This window comes from Entelurus aequoreus, linkage group LG25 (assembly GCF_033978785.1).
Source record: "Entelurus aequoreus isolate RoL-2023_Sb linkage group LG25, RoL_Eaeq_v1.1, whole genome shotgun sequence".
Taxonomy (NCBI): Eukaryota; Metazoa; Chordata; class Actinopteri; order Syngnathiformes; family Syngnathidae; genus Entelurus; species Entelurus aequoreus.
The window spans coordinates 25,782,817-25,809,041 of record NC_084755.1 but is presented as its reverse complement, the minus strand read 5'-3'; the positions used below and the strand labels follow the sequence as shown (position 1 = coordinate 25,809,041).

The 26,225-nt window shown below is 38.2% G+C and overlaps 1 protein-coding gene across 1 annotated transcript; it reads left to right on the top strand.

The window, feature by feature from the left end:
- Positions 1 to 6,112: 6,112 nt before the first annotated feature.
- rtbdn (retbindin) lies at positions 6,113 to 25,245 on the top strand. Its single transcript, XM_062037337.1, has 6 exons — positions 6,113 to 6,236; positions 10,202 to 10,345; positions 10,433 to 10,532; positions 15,472 to 15,600; positions 17,748 to 17,844; positions 24,374 to 25,245. Exons 2-6 carry the CDS (start codon positions 10,204 to 10,206, stop codon positions 24,716 to 24,718), a joined length of 813 nt encoding a protein of 270 aa, XP_061893321.1. The 5' UTR covers positions 6,113 to 6,236; positions 10,202 to 10,203; the 3' UTR covers positions 24,719 to 25,245.
- The last annotated feature ends 980 nt before the right edge of the window (positions 25,246 to 26,225 follow it).

Sequence of the window (26,225 nt, the reverse complement as noted above, 5' to 3'; positions counted from 1 at the left end):
AATGATCTGGAATATGTTTTCAAAGTACTGTAGCTTTCTGAACACCCAACAGGCACAAGACATTTATACAATGTTGATGCATGTCCTGACTTTGAAACAATGTTGCAAAATAGTTGTATTTGTAAACTGAGAAATGGTTGGTGTCTAACGTTGGATCCACGTTGTTGGCTGGGAAATTACTAAATGTCAATGGTCAAATCAACGTCACAACCTGACATTAAATAAACATTGTCAAAAAGCATGTTGTTTCAACGTTGTATTTGTGTTGTAGAATATTAGTTGGGAAATTACTACATTTCAATGGTCAAATCAATGTCACAACCTGACATTGATTAATTTGTCAAAAAGCATGTTGTTTCAATGTTGTATTTGTGTTGCAGAATATTGTTTGGGAAATTACTACATTTCAATGGTCAAATCAAAGTCACAACCTGACATTGAATAAACATCCTCAAAAAGTATGTTGTTCTGACGTTAGGTTTGAGGACCTAATTCAACCAGTTCTCAACGTTGTTTCGAAGTGCCTGTCCCAACCAAAGTGGAGAATAGGTCAGTGGAATGTATTGAAGAAACTCTCAATGGTGAAAATGAATGTTGGTCATTTAGTGAGTCAACAAAGATGGGTGACACAGCCGAGGGCCAGCCAAAGGCTCAAAGAACAGGCAGTGATCCAACTCTGACAAATGAGAATGACTGCGAGGGTACACAGCGAGCACTGATTGTCTGTTTTGTCCTCTCTCTCTGTTCCCCGAATAGCTCTTGCACAAAGGATATCGTTATTTCTCCTCTAATTACCAGATGGTGAACTGTTTGTCTGCCTCTCGCTCCTCCGCTCTCGCCCCCCAGAAATAAAGTGCTCTGTGCTGGTGACCCTGTGCAGTTATGAAACAGTCTGCCGGGTCACCGCGGTCCCTCATTTCTGATTCAGCTCCATCCATGAAATCTGTAAAGTGCTTCTCCTCTGAGACCATTGAGAGTGTTGTCACAGAGGACCTTCCATGCATGGGAATTAAGACAAACATATGTGAAGAGACAACATTTCATGAGAATTTGCTCAATTGGAGGTCAGTCTATAACTCAGAACTTAAATATGGTCAACATATTTACAACCTCTGGCAAAAATGATGGAATCACCAGACTTGAAGGATGTTCATCCAGTTGTTTGATTTTGTAGAAATAAAGCAGATAACTGACATGACACAAAACTTTAGACATTTCAAATGGCAACTTTCTGGCTTTCAGAAACAATAAAATAAGTTGTGGTAGTCAGTAACAGTTTCATTTTTTAAGATCAAGCGAAGTGAAAACATTATGGAATCACTCAATTCTTAGAAAAAGGATGCAATCAGCCTGTATATTGTCATTTCCAATGCTAAGATCTGCATCACAAATAAATCTGTTCATTAGTCCGCAGATAAAAGGAATGTTCTCACATTGGAGAGCTGTTGCAGCAGGTGGGTCGACATGAATCATGGCTCCAACATGAGAGATGAAACAAAGGAGAGGATTATCAAAGTTCTTCAAGAAGATAAATATTCACGTGCTGTTGCAAAAGATGTTGATTGTTCACAATCAGCTGTGCGTAAATTCTGGACCAAGTACAATCAACATGGGAAAGTTGTAAAAGGCAAGCGTACCGGTAGACCAAGGAAAACATCAAAGTGCCAGGACAGAAAAGTTCAAGCACTATGTCTTGAAAACAGAAAGTACACAGCAAAACAAATGAAGAACAAATGGGCGCAAACCGGAGTCACCGTCTGTAAGAAACAGCCTAAAGGAAAATTGTTTAAAAACAGAAAAGCTAAACAAATGTCGTCATCAACATCTAAACATAAAAAAACAAGGTTCCAATGGGCCAAGGAAAAGCAATGGCGGACTATGGATGACTGGATGAAAGTCATATTCAGTGATGAATCATGAATCTGCACTGGACAAGGTGTTGATGCTGGAACTTTTGTTTGGTTTTTGGTCCAATGAGAGTTATGAAGACGACCGCCTGAAGAAAACATTTCCAGAGTCATGACGATATGTGCTGCATGTCAGGTAATGATGGCTGCCATTACATCTTCAATACATGCACAAGCTCACGTTGTGTCTCTTAGTCCATCAATGGAAAGGATGTTTGGGGATGATGAGATCATTCAGGATGATAATGCATCTTGCCATAGAGCAACAACTGTAAAAACGTTTCTTGATAAAGACACAAGTTCAATGTCATGGCCTGCAAATAGTCTGGATGGCAATCCAATGTCAAATCTATTGGGGATATTGAAGAAAATGGTGGATGGCAAGGACCTGCAAAGATGACCTGACAACAGCAATCAGAGATAGTTGGAGCAAGACTGATGAGGAGTTCTGTCACTCGTTAAGTTAAAGTGAAAGTACCAATGATTGTCACACACACACTAGGTGTGGCGAAATTATTCTCTGCATTTGACCCATCACCCTTGATCACCACCTGGGAGGTGAGGGGAGCAGTGGGCAGCAGCGGTGGCCCCGCCCGGGAATCCGTTGTCCGTTGTCTACTTTTCCCCCCCTACAAAATTAAACAACTGAATGAACATCCTTCAAGTCGGGTGATTCTGCACAACCATGGAGGCCACACCTCACATCACATCACTTTTTGAAATGTGCCAAGCATGGTATGCTGTTTCATGTCATTTGACAAAAAAAAATCCACCACACCTTTAATTGCAATATATTCCTTACTTTGTCTGACTAATTATTTCCTGCTAAGATTTCCTTATGCAAACCCAACTTTTCTTACCTATTGGTCCTGTCACACCCTTGTGACTGTTTTGGACCGTTTGTGTGGTGTTTTTACTCATATTTTGGAGTTTCACTTTTCCTGTCTTTCCTCTGCGTACTGGCTCCCACACCTGTTCTTCATTGGCAACCAGAACACACCTATACCCGGTTGCCAATCAGTCTTCTATTTCAGTTTTCTATTGTTTGTACTGCTGTGCCTATCGTTCCATGTCTGGTGCCCCGATTAGCTGCACTCGCCTTCTTTTGTTTTTTTCCCACCATTAGTTTAGTGTTCTCCCACTCCCAATTGAGTGTGTTTTCCTTTGTCCATATTAACAAACATTATTTTTATTCACCATCTGCCTGTCGTCTGCCAACGCTAGCGCCATGCTCGTGACGGGTACCCGCTGTTGTGTATTTGGGATCTGCATAAGTCTCGAAAATGCAAAATCTAACCATGGAGGCATTACGGGGATGTTTATAAAACAATCTTGCCCTCCTTCATACTTATTCCAAACTAGTCGTTTGGAATTTTCCCCAATTTTGACGTTTTTCCCAAGTTTGACGTCAGCGAATATCTCCATATACTGTATGGTCAAGTTTTACCCAAAGAGCTTTGCGCGAGACCGCCTTTTTAGTCTGACGCTGTAGTCAATAAGCTCCGTCTTTTTCTTTATCCTCTTGTTGTGGGGCAGACTGTCTCGTAAAGGCACATGCATCCTCCACTGTTGCCATTTGTAATACAAAGTAGCGTATAGTTCGAACCCTAATCTGTTTGTGGACTCGCTACGGAAGCGGTAAAAAGTACAACAAAGATGGCTGGGAGATGACTATTGAGAGAAAAAATACATGAAAAAAATATAGAAAAAATAGAAGAAAAAAAACATAATATGACCCCTTTAAAGAATTTCTCACAATGTATGGTCATTTTGATGGCTAATATGTTGCCATGTCCAATTAAGGTAGTCATCATGTTTCCCAGTCTTTGGTTTTAAGAGGCGAGTATGTAGGCCACAAGACGCTCTCCATCTGCTGCTCTGTGGCCAAAAGCTTTAGGAGGGAAAGAGCGACGCACCAGGGATTACCATGGCACACTGGGTCCAAGCGGAGGTGAGATTAAAACCCACAAGCATTGACACACACGCACGCACACACACACACACGCACACGCAGACACACATGTACCATGCACATCGGGAGCGTTTCAATGTGTTCTCAATGTGGGTGGAAAGATGGCCTCAGACTGGCATTATTGGCAAGGTTTCAGCAGACATGTAGAGTAGGTCTGGGCTCAGGTGGTAAAAATAAACCCAGCCTGGGCAATTGGTTTAGGTGCGAGCCGGAAGTGTTTCGCAACACGTTGTTTCCTGTTTGGAGCTGCAGAGATTTGTGTTCCCGGTGGTCAGCTTAGCATTCAATTATAAATAACCCCATCCAACACTGTCATGTGGGGGGGTGTTTATGTGTACAGTATGTGTGTATGTAGATATACATATATAGATATGTATACATCTAAATATAAATATGTATATACATATATATATATATATATATGTTTGTAAATCTATTTTTGTGCATAAATGTATATGTATATATGTACATCAAATATACACAAATATACACCATATTGCCAAAAGTATTTGGCCACCCATCCAAATGATGAGAATCTGGTGTCCTAATCACTTGGTGTATAAAATCAAGCACTTAGGCATGGAGACTGTTTCTACAAATATTTGTGAAAGAATTGGCCGCGCTCAGTGATTTCCAGCGTGGAACTGTCATAGGATGCCACCTGTGCAACAAATCCAGTCGTGAAATTTCCTCGCTCCTAAAATTCCAAAATCAATTTTATTATAAGAAAAGTGAAGGGTTTGGGAACAACAGCAACTCAGCCACGAAGTGGTAGGCCACGTAAACTGACAGAGAGGGGTGAGAGGATGCTGAAACGCATAGTGCAAAGACTTTCTGCACAGTCAGTTGCTACAGGGCTCCAAACTTCATGTAACCTTCCAATTAGCCCACGTACAGTACGCAGAGAGCTTCATGGAATGGGTTTCCATGGCCGAGCAGCTGCATCTAAGACATACATCACTAAGTCCAATGCAAAGCGTGGAATGCAGTGGTATAAAGCCTGTCGCCACTGGACTCTAGAGCAGTGGAGAGGTGTTCTCTGGAGTGATAAATCACGCTTTTCCATCTGGCAATCTGATGGACCAGTCTGGGTTTGGAGGTTGCAAGGAGAACGCTACATTTTGGACTGCATTGTGCCGAGTGTGAAATTTGGTGGAGGAGGAATTATGGTGTGGGGTTGTTTTTCAGGAGTTGGGCTTGGCCCCTTAGTTCCAGTGAAAGGAACTTTGAATGACACAAGATGGCGGCGCCATACATATATATATATATATATATATATATATATATATATATATATATATATATATATATATATATATATATATATATATATATATATATATATATATATATATATATATATATATATATATATATATATATACACATATAAATATATGTATGTATGTATGTATATATATATATATACACATATAAATATATGTATATATATATATATATACACATATAAATATATGTATGTATGTGTATATATATATATACACATATAAATATATGTATGTATGTATATATATATATAAATATATATATATACACATATAAATATATGTATATATATATATATATATATATATATATATATATATACATATATACACATATAGATATACGTATACATATATATATATATATATATATATATATATATATATATATATATATATATATATATATATATATATATATATATAATATATATATATATATGTGTGTTTATTAGGGCTGATACTTCGATTAATCGATTGATAATCAGATGAAAGAGACAAACTACATTTCTATCCTTTCCAGTATTTTATTGAAAAAAACCAGCATACTGGCACCATACTTATTGCATAGCATAGATACAACGAATCGATGACTAAATTAATCGCCAACTATTTTTATAATCGATTTTAATCGATTAGTTGTTGCAGCCCTAGTGTGTATATATATATATATATATATATATATATATATATATACTTATATATATATATATATATATATATATATATATATATATATATATAAATATATAAATATATATATATATACATATATATATATTTGTGTATGTATATATATATATATATATATATATATATATATATATATATTTATTTATTTTTAAGTTGGTGCAGGAATACAACTGGGGATTTGGTAAACGTCTTTATTGGGGGATTATTGCAGGGGAGAGAGGGGGAGAGAGAGAGAGAGAGAGAGAGAGAGAGAGAGACGAGCGGATGGGAGAGAAATGTCCTTCATATAAACCAGACACAATCAAGCAGGTAGCACAAGAGGAGGAGACTGGAGCATCTTTTTCACCGCCAAGTGCGTGTTGGAGAAAACCAACCCAGGTAAATTTACACCTTTATACTAGCTCAACCAAGGAATATTCAACTAAATGTCTATGTTTTTGTATTTTGACCACTCTATTACAGCTTTACTTTATTATACACATTTGCTTTATATGTCCTCTTTCTACGGTTGTACTATTTTGTTACTTTGGTGAATCCATTCCTATCCTATTCTGCAAAATATTTTACTTGTTAAAGTCAGAGTTTACGTTACAAATAATTTTAAAAAAAGACAATTGTGTTGGAGTCATAGCACGGTTTGACCATCTTAGTGCACCCTTGCAAGTGTTAGTCTGCCTCGGGGGCCACGCCGCCAGCAGGTAATTGTTTAATTCGGGTGCGGCAGCTTGTCAGATTACACAACCATCCGAGCACGGTGTCTCAGTCCCACCTAATCAGGCTCACCACGCTATTAGGTCACGCAGAGTTGAGGAGGGGCGGCTTTTAGACCAGGGGTCTCAAACTTGTTGTCCGTTCTTTAACGTCATGGTTTAGTAAAAATGACAGGACGACAAACATTGAGTATGACAAATAGCAACATCCTGTAAGCAAGCAGAATCCTCCGACCATTACAGGGCAAATCAACAGTTTAAAAATGTAACATTAAACTAGATGAGGCAATTCCTGAAGGAATTGTGTGTGAATGCTCCAATGCTGAAGTTGAACTGGAATTTTTTTTTAATTATTGAAGTAGAGCACACAATTCCCTAAACAGATTGAATATTTTGAAGTTGGAACAGTTTGAATCAGATGAAAAATGTGGGGGTTGTGGAACTTTGAAGAATGTCCTATTGATTTCAATGGAAATTTCCAAAACATTTGGGAATTTCGGAAAAAGCTGAATTTTTGGGGGAAAATGGTAAAAAAAAAAATTGAATGGTCTGAATGAGTTGAAATGTTTTGTGTTGGAATTTTTCGCAAACCGGTCGAGAAATGTTGAAGTATTTAATTGTGAAATGGTATTATGGAATTCCTGGAATTTCGGGAAAACTGGGAGATTTTCCAGTTCAAAAAACAACTTTGTTTTATCCTGATTGAGAGGAATGTTTTGACGGTGGAACGGTTGAAGTGGGTTGAAAAATGTGGGAGGAGTAGTTGCCAGAAAAAAGGGTGGAAATAGGGCTTTGGAATACCAGGAATTCTGGAAAATCCTATACATTTTTTTTTAACTTAAAAAAGGGTAGTATGAATATCCAGAATGGTGAAATGTGTTGAAGGTGGAATGGTTTGAATAGGTTGAAAAATTTGGAAATGGTGGAAGTTTGAAAAATGGCCAATTCATTTTGAATGGGAATTTTTTTTTTTTTTTTTAAATCGCAAAGTCATGAATCTAATCATGCTTTTTTTTTTAATTCAGGGTTTCACAGAAAATATGAAAAATATATATTTTTGTTATAAAAAAAATATATACCCTGAAATTATAAAATGCATGTTTATGTTGTGCCATGACAGTGTGGACAAAAACAAAATTGTAATAGCATGCGGACTAACAACATTTTTTTTTAAATGTCAATACAAATTTTTAGGGGAAAAAAACAGATTTTAATAATTTGTTTTCTTTTTTAACTAGATTTTTAAAATGATCAATTCGGAATCGGAACGAATAAAATAAATCACTACCCTTATTCAGTGGCGGGCCGTGCGTTTCCCACTTAGGCCTTCAGCGATTTACGACTTCAATGATCACATCTCAAAATACCATCATTGATATCACCACATGACCATTGCTGGAGAAATACTATACAGGAACACATTTACGCACTATTGGTCATTGAATCACATCAACAGTGTACAAAACAGGCTATTTTCTGGCGCATTTAAAAATCAAACCCTCACGTGGTATTGTCAAAATTACAATAATTGTAAAAAAACATATTAAACTTGACAAAATTGTTAGGCCTTGGCAAAAATGACAGTTTCTGAGAACTCTCTTCAGATAGAGTGAATAAACAAATGGCTATAAACTCTATACTAGACACACTAGAGGAGGGGTGTCAAACTCATTTTAGATGGGGGGCCACATGGAGAAAAATCTACTCCCAAGTGGGCCGGACTGGTAAAATCACGGCACGATAACTTAAAAATAAAGACAACTTTAGATTGTTTTATTTGTTTAAAAATAGAACAAGCACATTCTGAAATTGTACAAATCATAAAGTTGTTGTTTTTTTTACAATTACCTGTTGCGGTTAATAGTATATATACTTTTTTTGTCGTTATTTATATTTTCTGAATAAATTATGTGATAATGTTCATCAGTCAACTCATTGGTGTTCATTTTCAATCTATCAACATAAAACAATTATATCAAAATCAAATTACAAGATGTTATTTATGCAGTTTGATCATTTTCCTCGACTGATGTACTAACATCATGAGGTTTATTTTGTACATATGTAGCATCATCTACAAAAATACAAAGAATTGCTATTGTGCCATCTAGTGGACACATTTAGAACAGCAGTTTCTTTCATTCAAAAATTTCAGGTTCATTTTTATACTTAGGAAACTCATCCCGCGGGCCGGATAAAACCTGTTCGCGGGCCTGATCCGGCCCTCGGGCCGTACGTTTGACACCCCTGCACTAGAGTAAAGAGGAAACGTAGCACAGGGCAAAAAACAATAAACGGAAAAATCACTCCGAGGGAGGGAAAAAAGGTGAAAGCAAAAAAATCTACACGGTTCTAATAATAAAAAAAAACAATCTACGATTAACTACACCAACAGAAAATCCCTCACCAAGAGGAGACAAAAAGCTATAAACAAACTACACTATAAAGGGCTAAGGAAACTACAAATTAAAGGGCTCCAAGAGGAGGGGAAAAAAGAAGGCATAGCACTATGAAACTAGCTCAAAAAAACTGACCAAAAAACTTTAGCAAATCAAAATCACTCTTCTTCAGAGGGTACAAAGAAATTAAGGAATAAAGCGAGGCAATACTTAACAACTTGGATAAGACTGTGGGAGACGGCTGGCGGTACACGACGAGACGATATACTCTGGCAACAAGACAGAGGAAGACGAGGACTATATACACACATGAGGGAGGGTGACACAGGTGGGCACAATCCGGCAATCAGGAAAGACATCAGACCAGTGACACAGGAGGAAGGGCAAGTGGCCTGAAACGAGAGGAGGATTAGACTTTCAACATAAAACAGGAAGTTCGCCAGACAACCCCAAAACAGGACTTCCCTCACCGCAGTGTGACAAAAATAGAGAAATAAAATATTTGAACTCACAATTTGTAGCACCCATTCGATGCCGTATAAGCCAGTGGTATCCCTCGTAGTCGGTTGATTCGAGTGGAAGTGGCGGGCGTTTCCCCATTTCATCGCCGGGACAGCTGAGCTAGGTTCCGGGGTTGGCCGACCTCGTCTCACAAGATGTAGTTTCTCTTTAAATATCCTTCTTGAAAATGGCCTTGCAAATATATATCTGGCACCTAATCAATGTTTTGTTGTCCTTCTTTGTGGGTTTCTCTGCTTTGGCTCCGCTCCAGTGCAACACTTCCTGCTTTTGTAAAGTGCAACTTGTGATTGGATACTCACTTGGGAGTGACAAGTGAGTGTCCAATCACAGGACGCGTAAATGTAACATTCAAGGTGAGGCCAGCTAGAAGGCCTTACTGACAACAACTGGTGATCTGATTGGCTATGGCAATTATCTATCAACTGTATGTGCCCGTTCACTTACAGTGCACAGATATTGTTGATACTGAACAGATTTGGTACAGCATGGCAACATAAGCTAGCTGAATTCTGATTGGATAAAAACTCTAACCTTAAAAACAACAGCACTGCAAGGAGCATAATATGACATGAAGAGAATAAATAATTTTAGATATGTAGGGAAAGTAAATAAAAAAATACTTTTATCTTTAATTATGATCATGATTTTCTGGTTATGTTAGACTGCCCCTATGATACAAATGTGCTGTCTAATGCATTGACTTCCATTGCAGACATGCTTCTGTTGATATGCACACTTTGGACCACAGCCCTGATAGGTGCAATCAGTTCGGAGGGGGTGTGTCTGCAAGATGGCAAGCACAAGGCATCTCCCGGCCCGGAGCCTCATCTGAAGGAGTGTTCGCTCTATGCCGACAGTAAGTGACGGCATGTTGGCGTGATTAGAAACAATCGTGTGACAGTGCAGTGACACATTGACTGACAGATGTCCTTGTTGCTTACAGACAGCTGCTGCACTCAGGAACACGTCCGGGACATTTCCCATCTTCCCTCTACCAGCAATCACAACCAACCTTGGGACAAGTGTGGGCCCCTCAGCTCTGCGTAAGCTTCCAGGAATAACACAATGCACATTTTTTTATGACAAATATATGTAATATGTAGTCAATCTCAGTCCCTCCAAGGACTGTTGCCGCATAAAATGCCTGAAAATTTGCCGATGTTTTACGGCTTGTGAACGGCTCCCAAACTAACGGCTCACACTGGCAAAACCGTTCTCATCGTTCACTTAAAAGAACCATTAAAAAGACTCAATTCGTTTGTGAACGTCACATCGCTATTATTTACACAGGAAGATTCTGTAAATGTTTTATTTACATACCAAACAGTGTCTGTAACAAGGCAGTAAAACGGATGATCAAACAAAACAGAAGTCATCGTCATGGACACACTAGCTGCGCAAGCTCGCTCTCCAATCAGCTAAACAGACTCAATAACTCCACGGTGACGTTTTGCTAAATTTACTGAGGATTTTGTGAAAGTGAAACAAAACAAAAATAATGCCATTGTAAGTTAATAATACTAACACAGAAACTCGTAGACGTGTTAGCATAGTAGGTCATGCTAATGATACTTGCTTCATTACACTACGATAGCACGTGCAAATATGCATGAAAACACTCCTACAGAGATCACACATGGGACGGTTTAGTAAGTATGAATTGTTTTAGTTATATTGAAAAATGTATAAACATTGCTAGGAGTGATGAAAGAAGAATCCATAGAAGTAGAAACGGCTAGAAGACGTAACGGTACTTCTACTTCCGGTTTAAAGCTCAGTCTAAACAATCCGCAGTGAGCTAAGTCGTCTAAAAGATGGCGCCATATCACAAATAACAACACACCATTCGAGTGTTTCTGCTTGGGTTTAATGAAAACTATTCAATACAAAACATTATAGCCGTAGCGAAGAAAAATCCGTAGGAAAAAAGTAGTGGCTTATAGTTCGGAATTGTTGGTACTGTATTGATGTTTTACTTGTTTTACACCACATAGATTTAAGATTCGACATTAGATGGCATTAAACGTACATAATCAAAATTCATTGGCAAATTCCTGTACTGTTTAATTCATTCTGACTAATAATAGTAATCGTCAATTATAATTACAGAAAAAGAACACCAACAAAGGCTTTCCTATTGTTGAGAGCAATTCTATAGCTGCAATTTGTGTTGGTAAATGAGAGACGATGAGATTATCATCACACTTCAACCTCTCTAACATGTAAATGTTGCCTCTTTGCTAGGTCAGCATTACAAATGAAAATCGTTTTTTAATCACCTAACTCTGGGTAAATAAAGGTTCGATAGATACATGAATAAACTAGGAAGTAAATGTTTATAAAAGGTTAGATGTTCCTGCTTTGTCTACACAAGAAACAAACATAAGTTTTGATTAGACAGTTGATGTGTGCAAGTTGTGTGAAAATGATGCTGATTGGCCAAAATGTGCGGGAAGTTTTGGGCACTGGACAAAAATGCGAGGCATTGCATAATTTGCTGGATTTTGGTTGAATTTGCACACAGTGACGTGAGCGTGACATCACAAATTCCTGGAGGGACTGATTGGATGCTTGGGGAACTGATGTATGGCGTTTGTGGTTTCACGGTCACATTTTTCCTCCCACATTAAAGATTCCATTGTACGATGAAGGGTTGTACCCTTTTTTTTTTTTTAAACGGGCATAGCGGCGCGTCGTCGTCACGTCCTGACTTTGTTAGTTTTACGAGCAGAGGAGCATGTTAGGCGACGCCCACGCACGGAGTACTTACAAGCAGAAACAGTGTGTAGACAGAAAAGGGAGAACGGACGCATTTTGGCTTAAAGGTGAAGTTATAACCCTGAAACGTCGCTCAGCAAGAAGTGCTTTAAAACATGGCTAGCTAGCTAGCGGCTAACATCCAGCCGCAGTCGGCAGTGTTTTAGTTACTTCTAAATCACAAATCCTCGCCTCCATGGCAACAAATAAAGTACGTTTCTTACAAGTATCAATATTACTGGAGGACGAGGAATAGCTCGTAGGAGGATACAATAGCTAACCGGCGTCACCGCTAACAGCAAGCTAGCGCTCCTGAACGTAAACAAATGCCATGGGTGGATCTACACCTGACATCCACTGTAATGATACCAAGTACAAGAGCGTATCTCGTCGATACTACTGTAATTACATCGATATTTTTGATCGTCACAAATGTTTTTTTCCTTTTTTTAAAATTTACATTTTGTCTATAAACTCAGGAGATTCTGTACGTCCTCTTAGTTATGACCAATGTATGATCCTGTAACTACTTGGTGTCGGATCGATACCTAAATTTGTGGCGTCATCCAAACTAATGTAAAGTATCAAACAACAGAAGAATAAGTGATTACCGTATTTTTCGGAGTATAAGTCGCTCCGGAGTATAAGTCGCACCGGCCGAAAAAGCATAATAAAGAAGGAAAAAAACATATATAAGTCGCATTTTTGGGGGAAATGTATTTGATAAAACCCCAACACCAAGAATACACATTTGAAAGGCAATTTAAAATAAATAAAGAATAGTGAACAACAGGCTGAATAAGTGTGCGTTATATGACACATAAATAACCAACTGAGAACGTGCCTGGTATGTTAACGTAACATACGAGTCATTCAAATAACTATAACATATAGAACATGCTATACGTTTACCAAACAATCTGTCACTCCTAATCGCTAAATCCCATGAAATCTTATACGCCTAGTCTCTTACGTGAATGAGCTAAATAATTTTATTTGATATTTTACGGTAATGTGTTAATAATTTCACACATAAGTCGCTCCTGAGTATAAGTCGCACCCCCGGCCAAACTATGAAAAAAACTGCGGTTTAAGTCTGAAAAATACGGTATTACATTTTAACAGAAGTGTAGATAGAACATGTTAAAACAGAAAATAAGCAGTAAATGAACAAGTAGATTAATAATCAATTTTTACAGTCTGTCACTCATAATTTTGACAAAATAACAGAATATAAATGACACAATATGTTACTCCATACGACTAACTAGGAGCCTTTGTTTTTTTACTTACTACTAAAAGACAAGTTGTCTAGTATGTAAGTAGTACTAAATTGTCCTTCGATTTCAATAAGAAACGTAACGTAAGATTTTTTGTTAAAGTAAAGCCAATAATGCAATTTTTTGTGGTGTCCTTTAATTATAAAAGTATCGAAAATAATTGAAATACATTTTGGTACCGGTGCCATAATGTTGGTTTGGGGACAACCCTAGTACGATGTATAATTTAAAGAAATGGAATAGGTGTCATCTGTTGGATTTTCTGGATCCGTTAAGCAGCATTTCCACCAGAGATGGCTACCGAATACGGTACTTTTATAGGTACCGACCGATTTAACGATTAACGTAAAATCAAAGGGTGCCATAGTTGGTTACCTTTGCTGTACGTGCCGTGACGTCTGGTGACAGACTCTGTCTACACCGACTCAAATAATTGGCGGGCTCAGTGTACATTTTATCATCAACTAAATGAACACACACAAAAGTGCCGAACAGTTCTACTGTTGAATACCGGTACCAGTTCTCGGTCGCTGGGAATTGGTACCCAGTACAAAAGAAAAGGTACCCATCCCTAATGACCCTTAGCCAGGATAATGGCCATTCATTTGACACAATTAATCACAATATTTTAATCAAAAAACTAGAACGGTATGGCATCAGACGGTTGGTCTTAAACTGGATTAGAAGTTATTTAACGAACAGGAAACAATACGTGAAGCTAGGCGAACACACGTCTACAACGCTAAATATATTCTGTGTTGTACCTCAGGGATCAACTAGGACCAAACATTTTCAATTGCTACATGAATGACATTTGTAAAGTTACAAAATATTTAAAGTTATTATTATTTGTGGATTATACAACAGCGTTTCGTTCAGGGGAGAACACACAGAAGCTAATACAAATAATAACAGAAGAAATTAAGAAATTAAAAAGATGATTTGACAAAAACAGACTATCTTTGAATCTCAGTAAGACTAAAATAATGCTATTTGGTAACAGTAGTAGAGAAAGTCAAACACAAATACAAATAGACGGAATAGAAATTGAAAGAGTAAATGAAACCACATTTTTAGGTATAATGATTGATGATAAATTGAACTGGCAATAAACACGTCAATAATTAATAAAGCAAAACATGTTGTAGACCAAAAATCACTCCATATTCTCTACTGCTTGCTAGTGTTGCATATCTGAGTTATTGTGCAGAAATATGGGGAAATAACTACAAATGTACACTTCATTCATTAACGGTGTTACAAAAAAGATCAGTTAGAATAATACATAATGTTGGATATAGAGAACATACAAACCCTTTATTTGTTAAATCACAAATACTGAAATTGCAAGACATAGTGAATTTGCAAATAGCAACAGCTATCTTAGAGAAAAATGTCATTTAAAACATTTGTACGCACGTACGCTCAGTATATCAGTATGTGGAATTAAATGATGGAATGGATTAAGCAAAGAAATCAAACAATGTACTAATATGATCCACTTCAAGAAACTCTTCTAACTTAGTGTTTACAAAGTACAAAGAAGAAGAACCATGATAAACATTCTGAATTTATCTCATCCATCCATTCATTTTCTAGATACGTTTACTCATCTCACCATATGAAATATAATTTACTTCACCAATTATTATTTATTTATGTATTTATTTATTATTTTTTATTGTTATTACTTATGAAGTATATTGTGAATACATTGAGAACAGGAAGTGAACAAAAGTTTTAGCAACTGCTATGTAAAGGAAAAGGAGTAGGATAAAATAAGCTCTGCTTCTTCCTACTCCTTTTCGAACATGTTAAACAGAGAAACTGGAAATTGTGATGTATCATGTTGTGTGCATGCATGTTCCAAATAAACTCAACTCAACTCAACGGCCGCCTGAATGCATGTGAGCATAACATGACCGCAGCGCTCCTCTCCCCTCAGGTGTGAAGGCTTCCTGAAGCGTGTGTCGTGTTTTTACCACTGCTCCCCAGACGCCGCCCGCTGGCCTCATCCCCATCGCCGCTCCTACATCCAGGCCGTGCCACTCTGCCACAGCTTCTGTCGAGATTGGTGAGATTGCCAGGGATGTTGCCACTGTACATCCAACCCAGATTAGGAACTAAACAAATACATACAGAAAAATACATGGACGTGTTTTAAAGTCCGGCTTGTAACTCCACCAAGTTTAGTTTGATTGAAAACATTTGTGAGAATGATTTACTGTACATTTAAGCAGTGATGGGCAGGCTACTTGGGAAATGTAGTAAGCTAAACTACAAGTTACTCTCCATTAAATGTAGCTAAGCCACAAGTTACTCTCCATTAAATGTAGCTAAGCTACAAGTTACTCTCCATTAAATGTAGCTAAACTACAAGTTACTCTCCATTAAATGTAGCTAAGCTACAAGTTACTCTCCATTAAATGTAGCTAAGCTACAAGTTACTCTCCATTAAATGTAGCTAAGCTACAAGTTACTCTCCATTAAATGTAGCTAAGCTACAAGTTACTTTCCATTAAATGTAGCTAAGCTACAAGTTACTCTCCATTAAATGTAGCTAAGCTACAAGTTACTCTCCATTAAATGTAGCTAAGCTACAAGTTACTCTCCATTAAATGTAGCTAAGCCACAAGTTACTCTCCATTAAATGTCGCTAAGCCACAAGTTACTCTCCATTAAATGTAGCTAAGCTACAAGATACTCTCCATTAAATGTAGCTAAGCTACAAGTTACTCTCCATTAAATGTAGCTAAGCTACAAGTTACTCTCCATTAAATGTAGCTAAGCTACAAGTTACTCTCCATTAAATGTCGCTAAGCCACAAGTTACTCTCCATTAAATGTAGCTAAGCTACAAGATACTCTCCATTAAATGTAGCTAAGCTACAAGTTACTCTCCATTAAATGTAGCTAAGCCACAAGTTACTCTCCATTAAATGTAGCTAAGCCACAAGTTACTCTCCATTAAATGTAGCTAAGCCACAAGTTACTCTCCATTAAATGTAGCTAAGCTACAAGTTACTCTCCATTAAATGTAGCTAAGCTACAAGTTACTCTCCATTAAATGTAGCTAAGCTACAAGTTACTCTCCATTAAATGTAGCTAAGCTACAAGTTACTCTCCATTAAATGTAGCTAAGCTACAAGTTACTCTCCATTAAATGTAGCTAAGCTACAAGTTACTCTCCATTAAATGTAGCTAAGCTACAAGTTACTCTCCATTAAATGTAGCTAAGCCACAAGTTACTCTCCATTAAATGTCGCTAAGCCACAAGTTACTCTCCATTAAATGTAGCTAAGCTACAAGTTACTCTCCATTAAATGTCGCTAAGCCACAAGTTACTCTCCATTAAATGTAGCTAAGCTACAAGATACTCTCCATTAAATGTAGCTAAGCTACAAGTTACTCTCCATTAAATGTAGCTAAGCTACAAGTTACTCTCCATTAAATGTAGCTAAGCTACAAGTTACTCTCCATTAAATGTAGCTAAGCCACAAGTTACTCTCCATTAAATGTAGCTAAGCCACAAGTTACTCTCCATTAAATGTAGCTAAGCCACAAGTTACTCTCCATTAAATGTAGCTAAGCCACAAGTTACTCTCCATTAAATGTAGCTAAGCCACAAGTTACTCTCCATTAAATGTAGCTAAGCTACAAGTTACTCTCCATTAAATGTAGCTAAGCTACAAGTTACTCTCCATTAAATGTAGCTAAGCTACAAGTTACTCTCCATTAAATGTAGCTAAGCTAAAATATAGTTAATTGTGACTCAACATAGGAACACCAACCAGTCATCATAGATGTTCTCTGTATGTATGGATGTTCTCTTTCATCCAGGTCTTTGTATTTTCTCCATATTTTTTGGGCCTATATTCGCAGTCCCATTTTCTCTCTTTGTAGCCTTGATGTAAGCTACCTCGCTACATGGGTATAAAAGTAGCTAAACTACAGAAAAAGGTTCTCGTTAAAAAAGTAGCTAAGCTACCGCCAAGCTACTACAAAATGTAGTTAAGCTACGTAGCTTAGCTACATGTAGCTGGTTAATGCCCATCACTACATTTAAGTTAGTAAAATAACAAATAGTCATCTCCCTGATCCTTGTGCACAGATATTTTGTCAATATCAACACCTTTAGCTCGTACAATATAATTCTAAAAAAAAAATCATATACTCCTATATGACTATATTATACCATTTAATTATCGTTTTTTTTCTGCAGGTTTGATGCATGCAGGACAGACTTGACTTGCGCTCGTAATTGGGCCAGAGACCCCAGAGGACAGAACTGCACTGGAACCTGTGTTCAGTATCAGCAGGTGAGTGAGTGAGTGAGTGAGTGTGTGTGTGTGTGTGTGTGTGTGTGTGTGTGTGTGTGTGTGTGTGTGTGTGTGTGTGTGTGTGTGTGTGTGTGTGTGTGTGTGTGTGTGTGTGTGTGTGTGTGTGTGTGTGTGTGTGTGTGTGTGTGTGTGTGTGTCCTTCAGTGTTGAGGGGGATTTACACTTATACATTAAAGAGAATTAAAATAAATATTGTAGTTTGGTCAGACTGACAATGAAACAAATGATCTCCTCATGAGCTAAATCTCCCATGAACAAAGGTTTGACTTGACACCATGAGAGCGGTAATAATTTAACATTATGTTTATTTTTAAGAATGTTTGCAGTGGGAGCTACTGCATTTCCAATATGTGAATGATTTATTTTCTACATGAGAGGGCACATCTGAATATTGGATTTTTCAGATTAAGTCAGTTTGTATAGCACAAACAATAACACACCTTTTCTTTAGACTATTTGCATCATGGCTGTCAGCGAAGAAAAAATCATAAATTTGTGACACCGTTTTATAAGCCGCATAGTACAAAGTGTAGGGAAAAAGTAACTGCTTATAGTCTGGAATTTACGGTATTAATGGTTCTATGGTCAACATTGGCGTTACGCACTTTTTGTGTCTTTTTACGCATCGAAATCAGAAAAGACGCGCATTTCCGGAAGTCCGCGCGTTCCCGGGATGCAGATTTCTTTTTTTTTTTACCGACCCTGCCTTCTCCGGGTCAAAACTCCGGTTTACTTGTTTTTTTTTATCGATTATCGCTTTCCGCCGGTGTTTTGTTTTGTTTATATTTGCCGAGTCAAATTTCCGTCCTGGTTTATTGCGTTTCATTGGTCGACTTCAAAGTAATGAATTTTCTGTTACAACTTCTTAAATTTTGATTCACCGAAAGTTTTATCGATCACAAATACTGCATTTCCGCTATTAGGACTCCCGCGTGTTATTGTTTTCGTCATGGTGAGCAATAAACCAAAGAAGCAAAGCTTCAATGAAAAGTGGCTTCAGGAGCCACTTTTCAGCAAATGGCTCACATATGAAGATGGAAAGATGTTTTGCACACCATGTAAACGGGCTAAGAAAAAGAACACTGATTTTCATGTTACACCTTTCCTGCTTGTCGGCTCCCAGACAATGGTCGAAGAGCGCAGGGGAGACGTTCCCTCCAGGGCCAATATATTGTCGGGGGTAACATCCTCCACTTTACCCGGCAGTGGGTTCCTACAGTTCCGCTCTTTGGTCAGAATGACGAGGCCGTTGATTTGTTACAACTCTTTATTTATATTTTCCACAAAGCCAAGCGGACATCCACCATGCTATTAACACTCCTGAACATGCTAGCGCTCCCTCTCCTAACTTGCCCACTCACTTACACACGTCACTCACCCCACATACCGCCATTCTTAAAGGGGAACACACAGCTTATGGCCATCACCAAGCCAGAGATGAAATGCTAGAGGCATTGAGTGCCACTCTATTAAATGACATTGAAACTAACCTGCAAAATTCGAAGTTTGTTGGCATTATTTGCCATGAAAGTGTAGATGTGGCGGTTTTTAAACGACTGATGATCTACATACACGTGAGAATAATCAATTACATTTGTCAAGCATGTATGACCTGGCACACCATTATCATCATTTCATGACCGAAGCAAAAAACTTTTTACACTTTTATACTGAAATAAATACACCTACAGTTATTATTAAATGAAAATATAGAAAAAACTACAGACAGCGGTAAAGTTTAGATCCATGAAGGAAAGAAGAAAGTGAATAAATGTTTATAACTGAATACGTTTGTACATACAGCAGTGTTAATATTTGGATTACCTCCAAATTCTTCAGGACAACCTAAAATCATCAGCCCGGAGGTTGGGTCTTGGGCGCAGTTGGGTGTTCCAACAGGACAATGACCCCAAACACACGTCAAAAGTAGTAAAGGAATGGCTAAATCAGGCTAGAATGAAGGTTTTACAATGGCCTTCCCAAAGTCCTCACTTAAACATGTGGACAATGCTGAAGAAACAAGTCCATGTCAGAAACACATTTAGCTGAACTGCACCAATTTTGTCAAGAGGAGTGGTCAATAATTCAACCAGAAGCTTGTGGATGGCTCCCAAAAGCGCCTTATTGCAGTGAAACTTGCAAAGGGACATGTAACCAAATATTAACATTGCTGTATGTATACTTTTGACCCAGCAGATTTGGTCACATTTTCAGTAGACCCATAATAAATTCATAAAAGAACCAAACTTCATGAATGTTTTTTGTGACCAACAGGTATGTGCTCCAATCACTCTATCACAAAGTTGTAGAAATCATTGGAAACTCAAGAAAGCTATGACATTATGTTCTTTACAAGTGTATGTAAACTTTTGACAACGACTGTATATATATATAAATATATACATATATATATATACACACATACATATATTACTCCATAAGTCAGCAGCCAAATTAGGAGCCTTTTTAAACCATTTTAAACTGCCTTTATTATCATTTACATACCAAATAATATATTGTGATTGTTATCGCAGGAGGCTGCAATATATATTGCGGTATAGATTCATTACTTTACATTTGGACATTTGTCCAGCTATTCAAAAATGTCCATGTCCCAAACATGATGCATACTCGCATCTGCAATGTTTTTTTTAGATTTAAGGAGAAGGTCAGAACTGAATAAGCAAAAGGACGTCAAGGACAGAGTTGCGCCCGGGGAAATGTCTGCTTGTACTGAATAAGTGTTGGCAGCAAGCAATGTAACCCCTGGGAAGAACACCAGTGTGTGTGTGTGTGTGTGTGTGTGTGTGTGTGTGTGTGTGTGTGTGTGTGTGTGTGTGTGTGTGTGTGTGTGTGTGTGTGTGTGTGTGTGTGTGTGTGTGTGTGTGTGTGTGTGTGTGTGTGTGTGTGTGTTTGTGTGTTACAGTACTCAATGTTACTCCATGAGAGATCCTCTTTGCCCTTCAAAAAATGATAAATAAATGACAGCTGTTCCCTCTAAACACCTTGCAAGGAAGCAGACTGGAGGTGCCAGCGTTCTGTAGGGAAGCAGGAAGAAGAAGGGAGACTCACAAATGAGGGTTTAGGGGAGAGAAGGAAAATAATACACTGGGGGAATAAAGTAGAAGAGCACAAATGAGCTGTTGGCAGCTCAGCTTAATGGCTGCTTATTAGCGAGTCCCCGAGACTTACACTAACTCGCAAACTTTTTAACTCGCGGCCACAATCTAAAACGTCTGACAGGGTTTTGCACCCACACGTCCCAAACAAATTAGAATAGTGTGGATTTCACCTGCCTGTATGTAGTTATCTAACTAAACAATCACAGTTTATTTGTACAACTCTTAAAGAGGTCATATTATCTATTTTTAAAACACTTAATTTTGCACCGTATTTTCCGGATTAATAGAAGCCACACTCACTACATTTTAGGAAAATAAATATTTTTCTATATATTAGCCGCAGATATATCCGTTGTAAAATGAGTTATTAAGACAAAAATATTGTGTAAATGTTTATTTACATACCTAATTGTTTCCAAACGGTGTCTGTAACACGGCAGTAAAACGGCTGATCAAACAATCATCGTCATGGACCCACTAGCTGCGCGAGCTAGCTCTCCAATCAGCGAAACAGACTCAGTGACTCCACGGTGACATTTTGGTGAATTTACTGAGGAATTTGTGAAACTGAAACAATACAAAAAGAATGACGTTGTAAGTTAATAATACAAACACAGACCTGTTAGCATATTAGCTACAATAGCACATACAAATATGCATGACATAACTCCTACAGACATCACACATGGGTTTGGTAAGTATAAACCGTTTTAGTTATATTGTAAAACTTACAAACGTTGCTTGGAGTGATGAATGAAGAATTCATACAAGTAGAAACGCTATGGATGGCAAGGAGACGGAACAACACTTCTACTTCCGGTTGAAAGCACTAAATGGGAATACAATGCAGCACCTGCAGTGAGCAAACTCGTCCAAAAGATGGTGCCATAGCACAAACAATAACGCAAAATTCATAAATTAGCCGCACCGTTTTATAAGCTGCATGGTTCAAAGTGTATGAAAAAAGTTGCTGCTTATAGTCTGGAATTTACGGTATTAATGGTTCTATGGTCAACACTGAAGAGCGATCTTCAAGCCACTTTTTGGCTGCCTCCTTTTCCGGAAACACATCTTTTTATGAAGGTGTGCGGTTGGCAAAGCAGCACTCTTCTTGGTCCTCACTCGGCGCTAATTATTCACAGATGAAGGCACATTACCACAAAGCATAACATTTTAAAAGATGAGATTCCAATCGGATTTGGACTACCTCCAGATGTGGTCTGAATCTGGAGCAAACGCACTTTGGAGCGTTTAAACTGGCACTTAAGAGCAAAAATATCAGATTTGGTGTGCAGTGTAAACGGGGCCCAATACACGACAACAGGTACTAATAAGTCCAAAATAGTTGGTTTTGCATAATAGGGCCCCTTTAACCACAAGTGCCTCAAAGAGCTTAACAAACCACAATGACATCCCCTGTTGTGTCTACGTAGACAACAATAGAGCGTTTTCACGTGACGCCACCAATCCGGAAGTCAACCGTGTTGGAGGACAGCACAACAATATAGGACTCAGCCTCCACTGTGAAAGTAAGCTGGTTAAGTCTTTTGGTGTTTGTTCCGTGCCACAATCGAGCGGACGGAGAAAAAAACATGTTTGCGTGTGCTAAAACATGTGCAAAAATTTGTTTAAAAAGTGTTAAAATACTTAATGTGCAAAAAGAGAAAATAGGCAAACTTTTAATGGCTCAGTTCCAGCCCCAATTAGGAATTGATGAGAGTTGCATTCAATTTGTAAAATGATTATAAATATTTAAAAATGTGTAAACTGTATTACAATTGTCCAAAACCTACCTGTAACTATTTCATCAGGCATATGTGCTAGAATGATTGCTCATACATCGATTAGTTATGTCTACAGGACTGGAGGGGGCGCTGTTGGGTGCTTCGCGTCATTCTGGATGAAGCTGCCATCATAGCAACATCAAATCTCCCCTTTCCTAGGTGTCAGTGTTGGCACTAGGAATTTCCAAAATGGGGTCCCAAGGACCCCATCAAGTCATAAAAATGGGGTCCCACAGTACATTTTTGGGGTCCCACTTTTTTGTAACCGTTTTGAAAACAGATGATAAATGTATGCATTATCCTGTTATATCTCACATTCTATATTGTGTTTTCGGAAAAGGTTGTCATAAACGTTACTTAATTCATTAAAAAAAATAATACAAAAGAAAAGCTTTTTTTTTTTTGCATATTTTGCTAATTTATTCAGTTATAAACATTCATTCACTTTCTTCTTTCCTTCATGGATCTAAACTTTACCTTTGCTGGTAGTTTTTTCTATATTTTCATTTATACATTTATTATTTATTATTATTATTCACCTACTCGGTGGCCTAGTGGTTAGAGTTTCCGCCCTGAGATCGGTAGCTTGTGAGTTCAAACCCCGGCTGAGTCATATCAGAGACCATAAAAATGGGACCCATTACCTCCCTGCTTGGCACTCAGCATTAAGCGTTTGCTGCGGAGATTTCCCCTCGGAGTAAACGGAGCCAAGCGCATAGTTTAACGTCATTTTCTCTTGCTTCCCGCCGTGCGTTTAAAAGTGCACTGCTGTGTTTAGATGGAGACAGGTGTGGACACACTAAAAGTATACAGCGAAGGAGAAAACTATTTGATGTTTTGCAGCAGGCGATGTGTCGTGAACGTTGTCACAACTTGTTTATAAAGTCTTTACTTTGTTTACTGGGATGTTCACTCCACCTTTATGTGCTCGACGCCTCAATCATTGGTATGTTTTCATCTACAAAACCATTCTGGGTATCACTCCATCTTATCTGTCTTGTCTTTTAACAAAGAAACAAGGAAGTCACAATCTTCGTTCAATGAATGTTCTGCAATTTGTCGTCCCCAAAGTAAGAACTGAACTGGGCAAGAAAGCATTTAGGTTTTCAGCAGCGAAGGCTTGGAATAACCTACAATCGAATATTAAACTTCAAACCCTTTTTACGTTGAATGAGTTTAAAGCTTCTGTGAAAGGACTGCAGTCTACCTTGTCTGTATGCACATGTGTTATGTGAGCAAGTTTTAATGTCGTAAATGTGATGTTTTATGTATTTGTTTACTGTTTTTAATGTAACCTTGCTGCTGCCCTCTTGGCCAGGTCTCCCTTGGAAAAGAGATCTTTGATCTCAATGGGATTTTACCTGGTTAAATAAAGGCTAATAATAATAATAATAATTTAACTGCAAACTGTATCAGTGTTCAAATAACATCAATACCAGCTAAAATGTTTTGTCATCTCATCAAATTGAACGCAGGCTGTGAAAATTGTGTATTCGATGTGCGAGGTATCACTACGGGCGCCCTAAAATATGAGCCCGCTTTTAAGGCAACACTTGCCTTGACTTTAAAAAGTTTTAATTTGAGGCCTGTGTTTGTGCTCAGATGTATCAGCATGGCCGAGATTTGTGCGAGAGCCTGTGGGGTGACGCCTTCATGACAGTGGAGGATGCCTCCCAGGAGGTGAGGGGTGTCCTAGACAACGGCAGCCCGGGCGGCGGTCGCCCGTGCAGCTGCCTGACCCTCGGCCCCGCCGACAAAGACGTCGTCGCCGCCCTCCGAGCCCAGCGGGACGACCCGGAGGAGCTGGACAGCACCAAGCCCGCGTACACATCTCCCTGCCGGGCCAAGCTGCCCCCTCTGACAAGAAGCGGCCGGAAGGGCAACTCCGTCCTTCGCAAACGCTCCATCGTGGTGGACGACGGGGAGGGCAGCGGAAGTGGCTTGTAGATAAATGAGGAGGTAACTGTAACTAGATCTTATTACGCAACACGTGGAGTTTCCGAATGCTAACTATGCCGGCTGTCATTATCATATTCCAACGTTCATAATCGTCGCTTAGGTAAGTGGACGCATCTCTACTTCGCGACCTTGCTTCTCTTCTCCATCATCAAGGTGACGTCAAGTCTGTGCTATGCAGGTGTTGTGATCCCGTGTAATATGCAGCATGTTTGTCATTAGGGGTGGAACGCTCAAGATCACTATGGATGTGGGACAGGAAGCGTTTGGTATGCTAATGACACCGGAGAAGACGCATTTAGTATTCAATAGCAAAATCTGCTCGTCAGCTGTAGACTAAATCCGCAGAAGCAAGAGGAGATAATGTGTGGTTAGCTCGGTCCTCAAGGTACAATTACAACATGTAGCTCGATTTAAATGTTTGGGGTTTTTTTAAAGGAAGGGAAAATTCTCTAATATGGTTGTTGTTTCTGTGCCGTCCTTTTACATTCTCAATAAAGAAAACTTTCTAAATGTCATCCACAGCCTGCAGTGTTTTCTATATGAATAGATGATAAACGATAAACACGTGACTTTTGAACGTACGTAAACACTGCCAAAACAACATGGCTACTGTGCAGCAAACAGAGCGTGATCAATGTGAGTATGCAAGAGCCCAGATCTAACCACCAAAAAAAAATCAGATACGAGCAAAAAACTTAACTATGCAATGGAATAAATCTCTCCGACCTCGGATAAGCGGAAGAAGATGGATGGATGGACGTTATCAAAAAAAGATTTGTCGAGTGATCAAGGATTATCCGTTGGTCGCGTTGCATCATTCTACACGACAAAACAGATGAAACTTGGAAAAGCATGGAGGTCTACAACTTTGTGTGTTGCTGGGTCAAGGACATTGGGATCAAGACTTTCCTGGATAAATATGTACCGTTTTTGTAAGGGTAAGGTTGTATTTCATGATTTAACTTCACATCTTCAGCCATGTTTGTTGTTGTTGCACACGCCGTTTACGAGTAGCGTGTTCTGCCCCGTCTTTATCAAAATATAACTATAGATGTCAACATTGTGTATGTGCTGAAAGATTCATTTATGATTGTTTATCAAAATACAACTATAAAAGTGAACATTGTGTATGTGCTGGAAGATTCATTTATGATTACCGGTATCAAAATATAACTATAGATGTCAACATTGTGTATGTGTTGGAAGATTCATTCATGATTATCAAAATATAACTATAGATGTCAACATTGTGTATGTGTTGAAAGATTAATGTATGATTGTTTATTTAAATACAACTATAAAAGTCAACATTGTGTATGTGCTGGAAGATTCATTTATGATTATCAAAATATAACTATAGATGTCAACATTGTGTATGTGCTGGAAGATTCATTCATGATTATCAAAATATAACTATAGATGTCAACATTGTGTATGTGTTGAAAGATTAATGTATGATTGTTTATTTAAATACAACTATAAAAGTCAACATTGT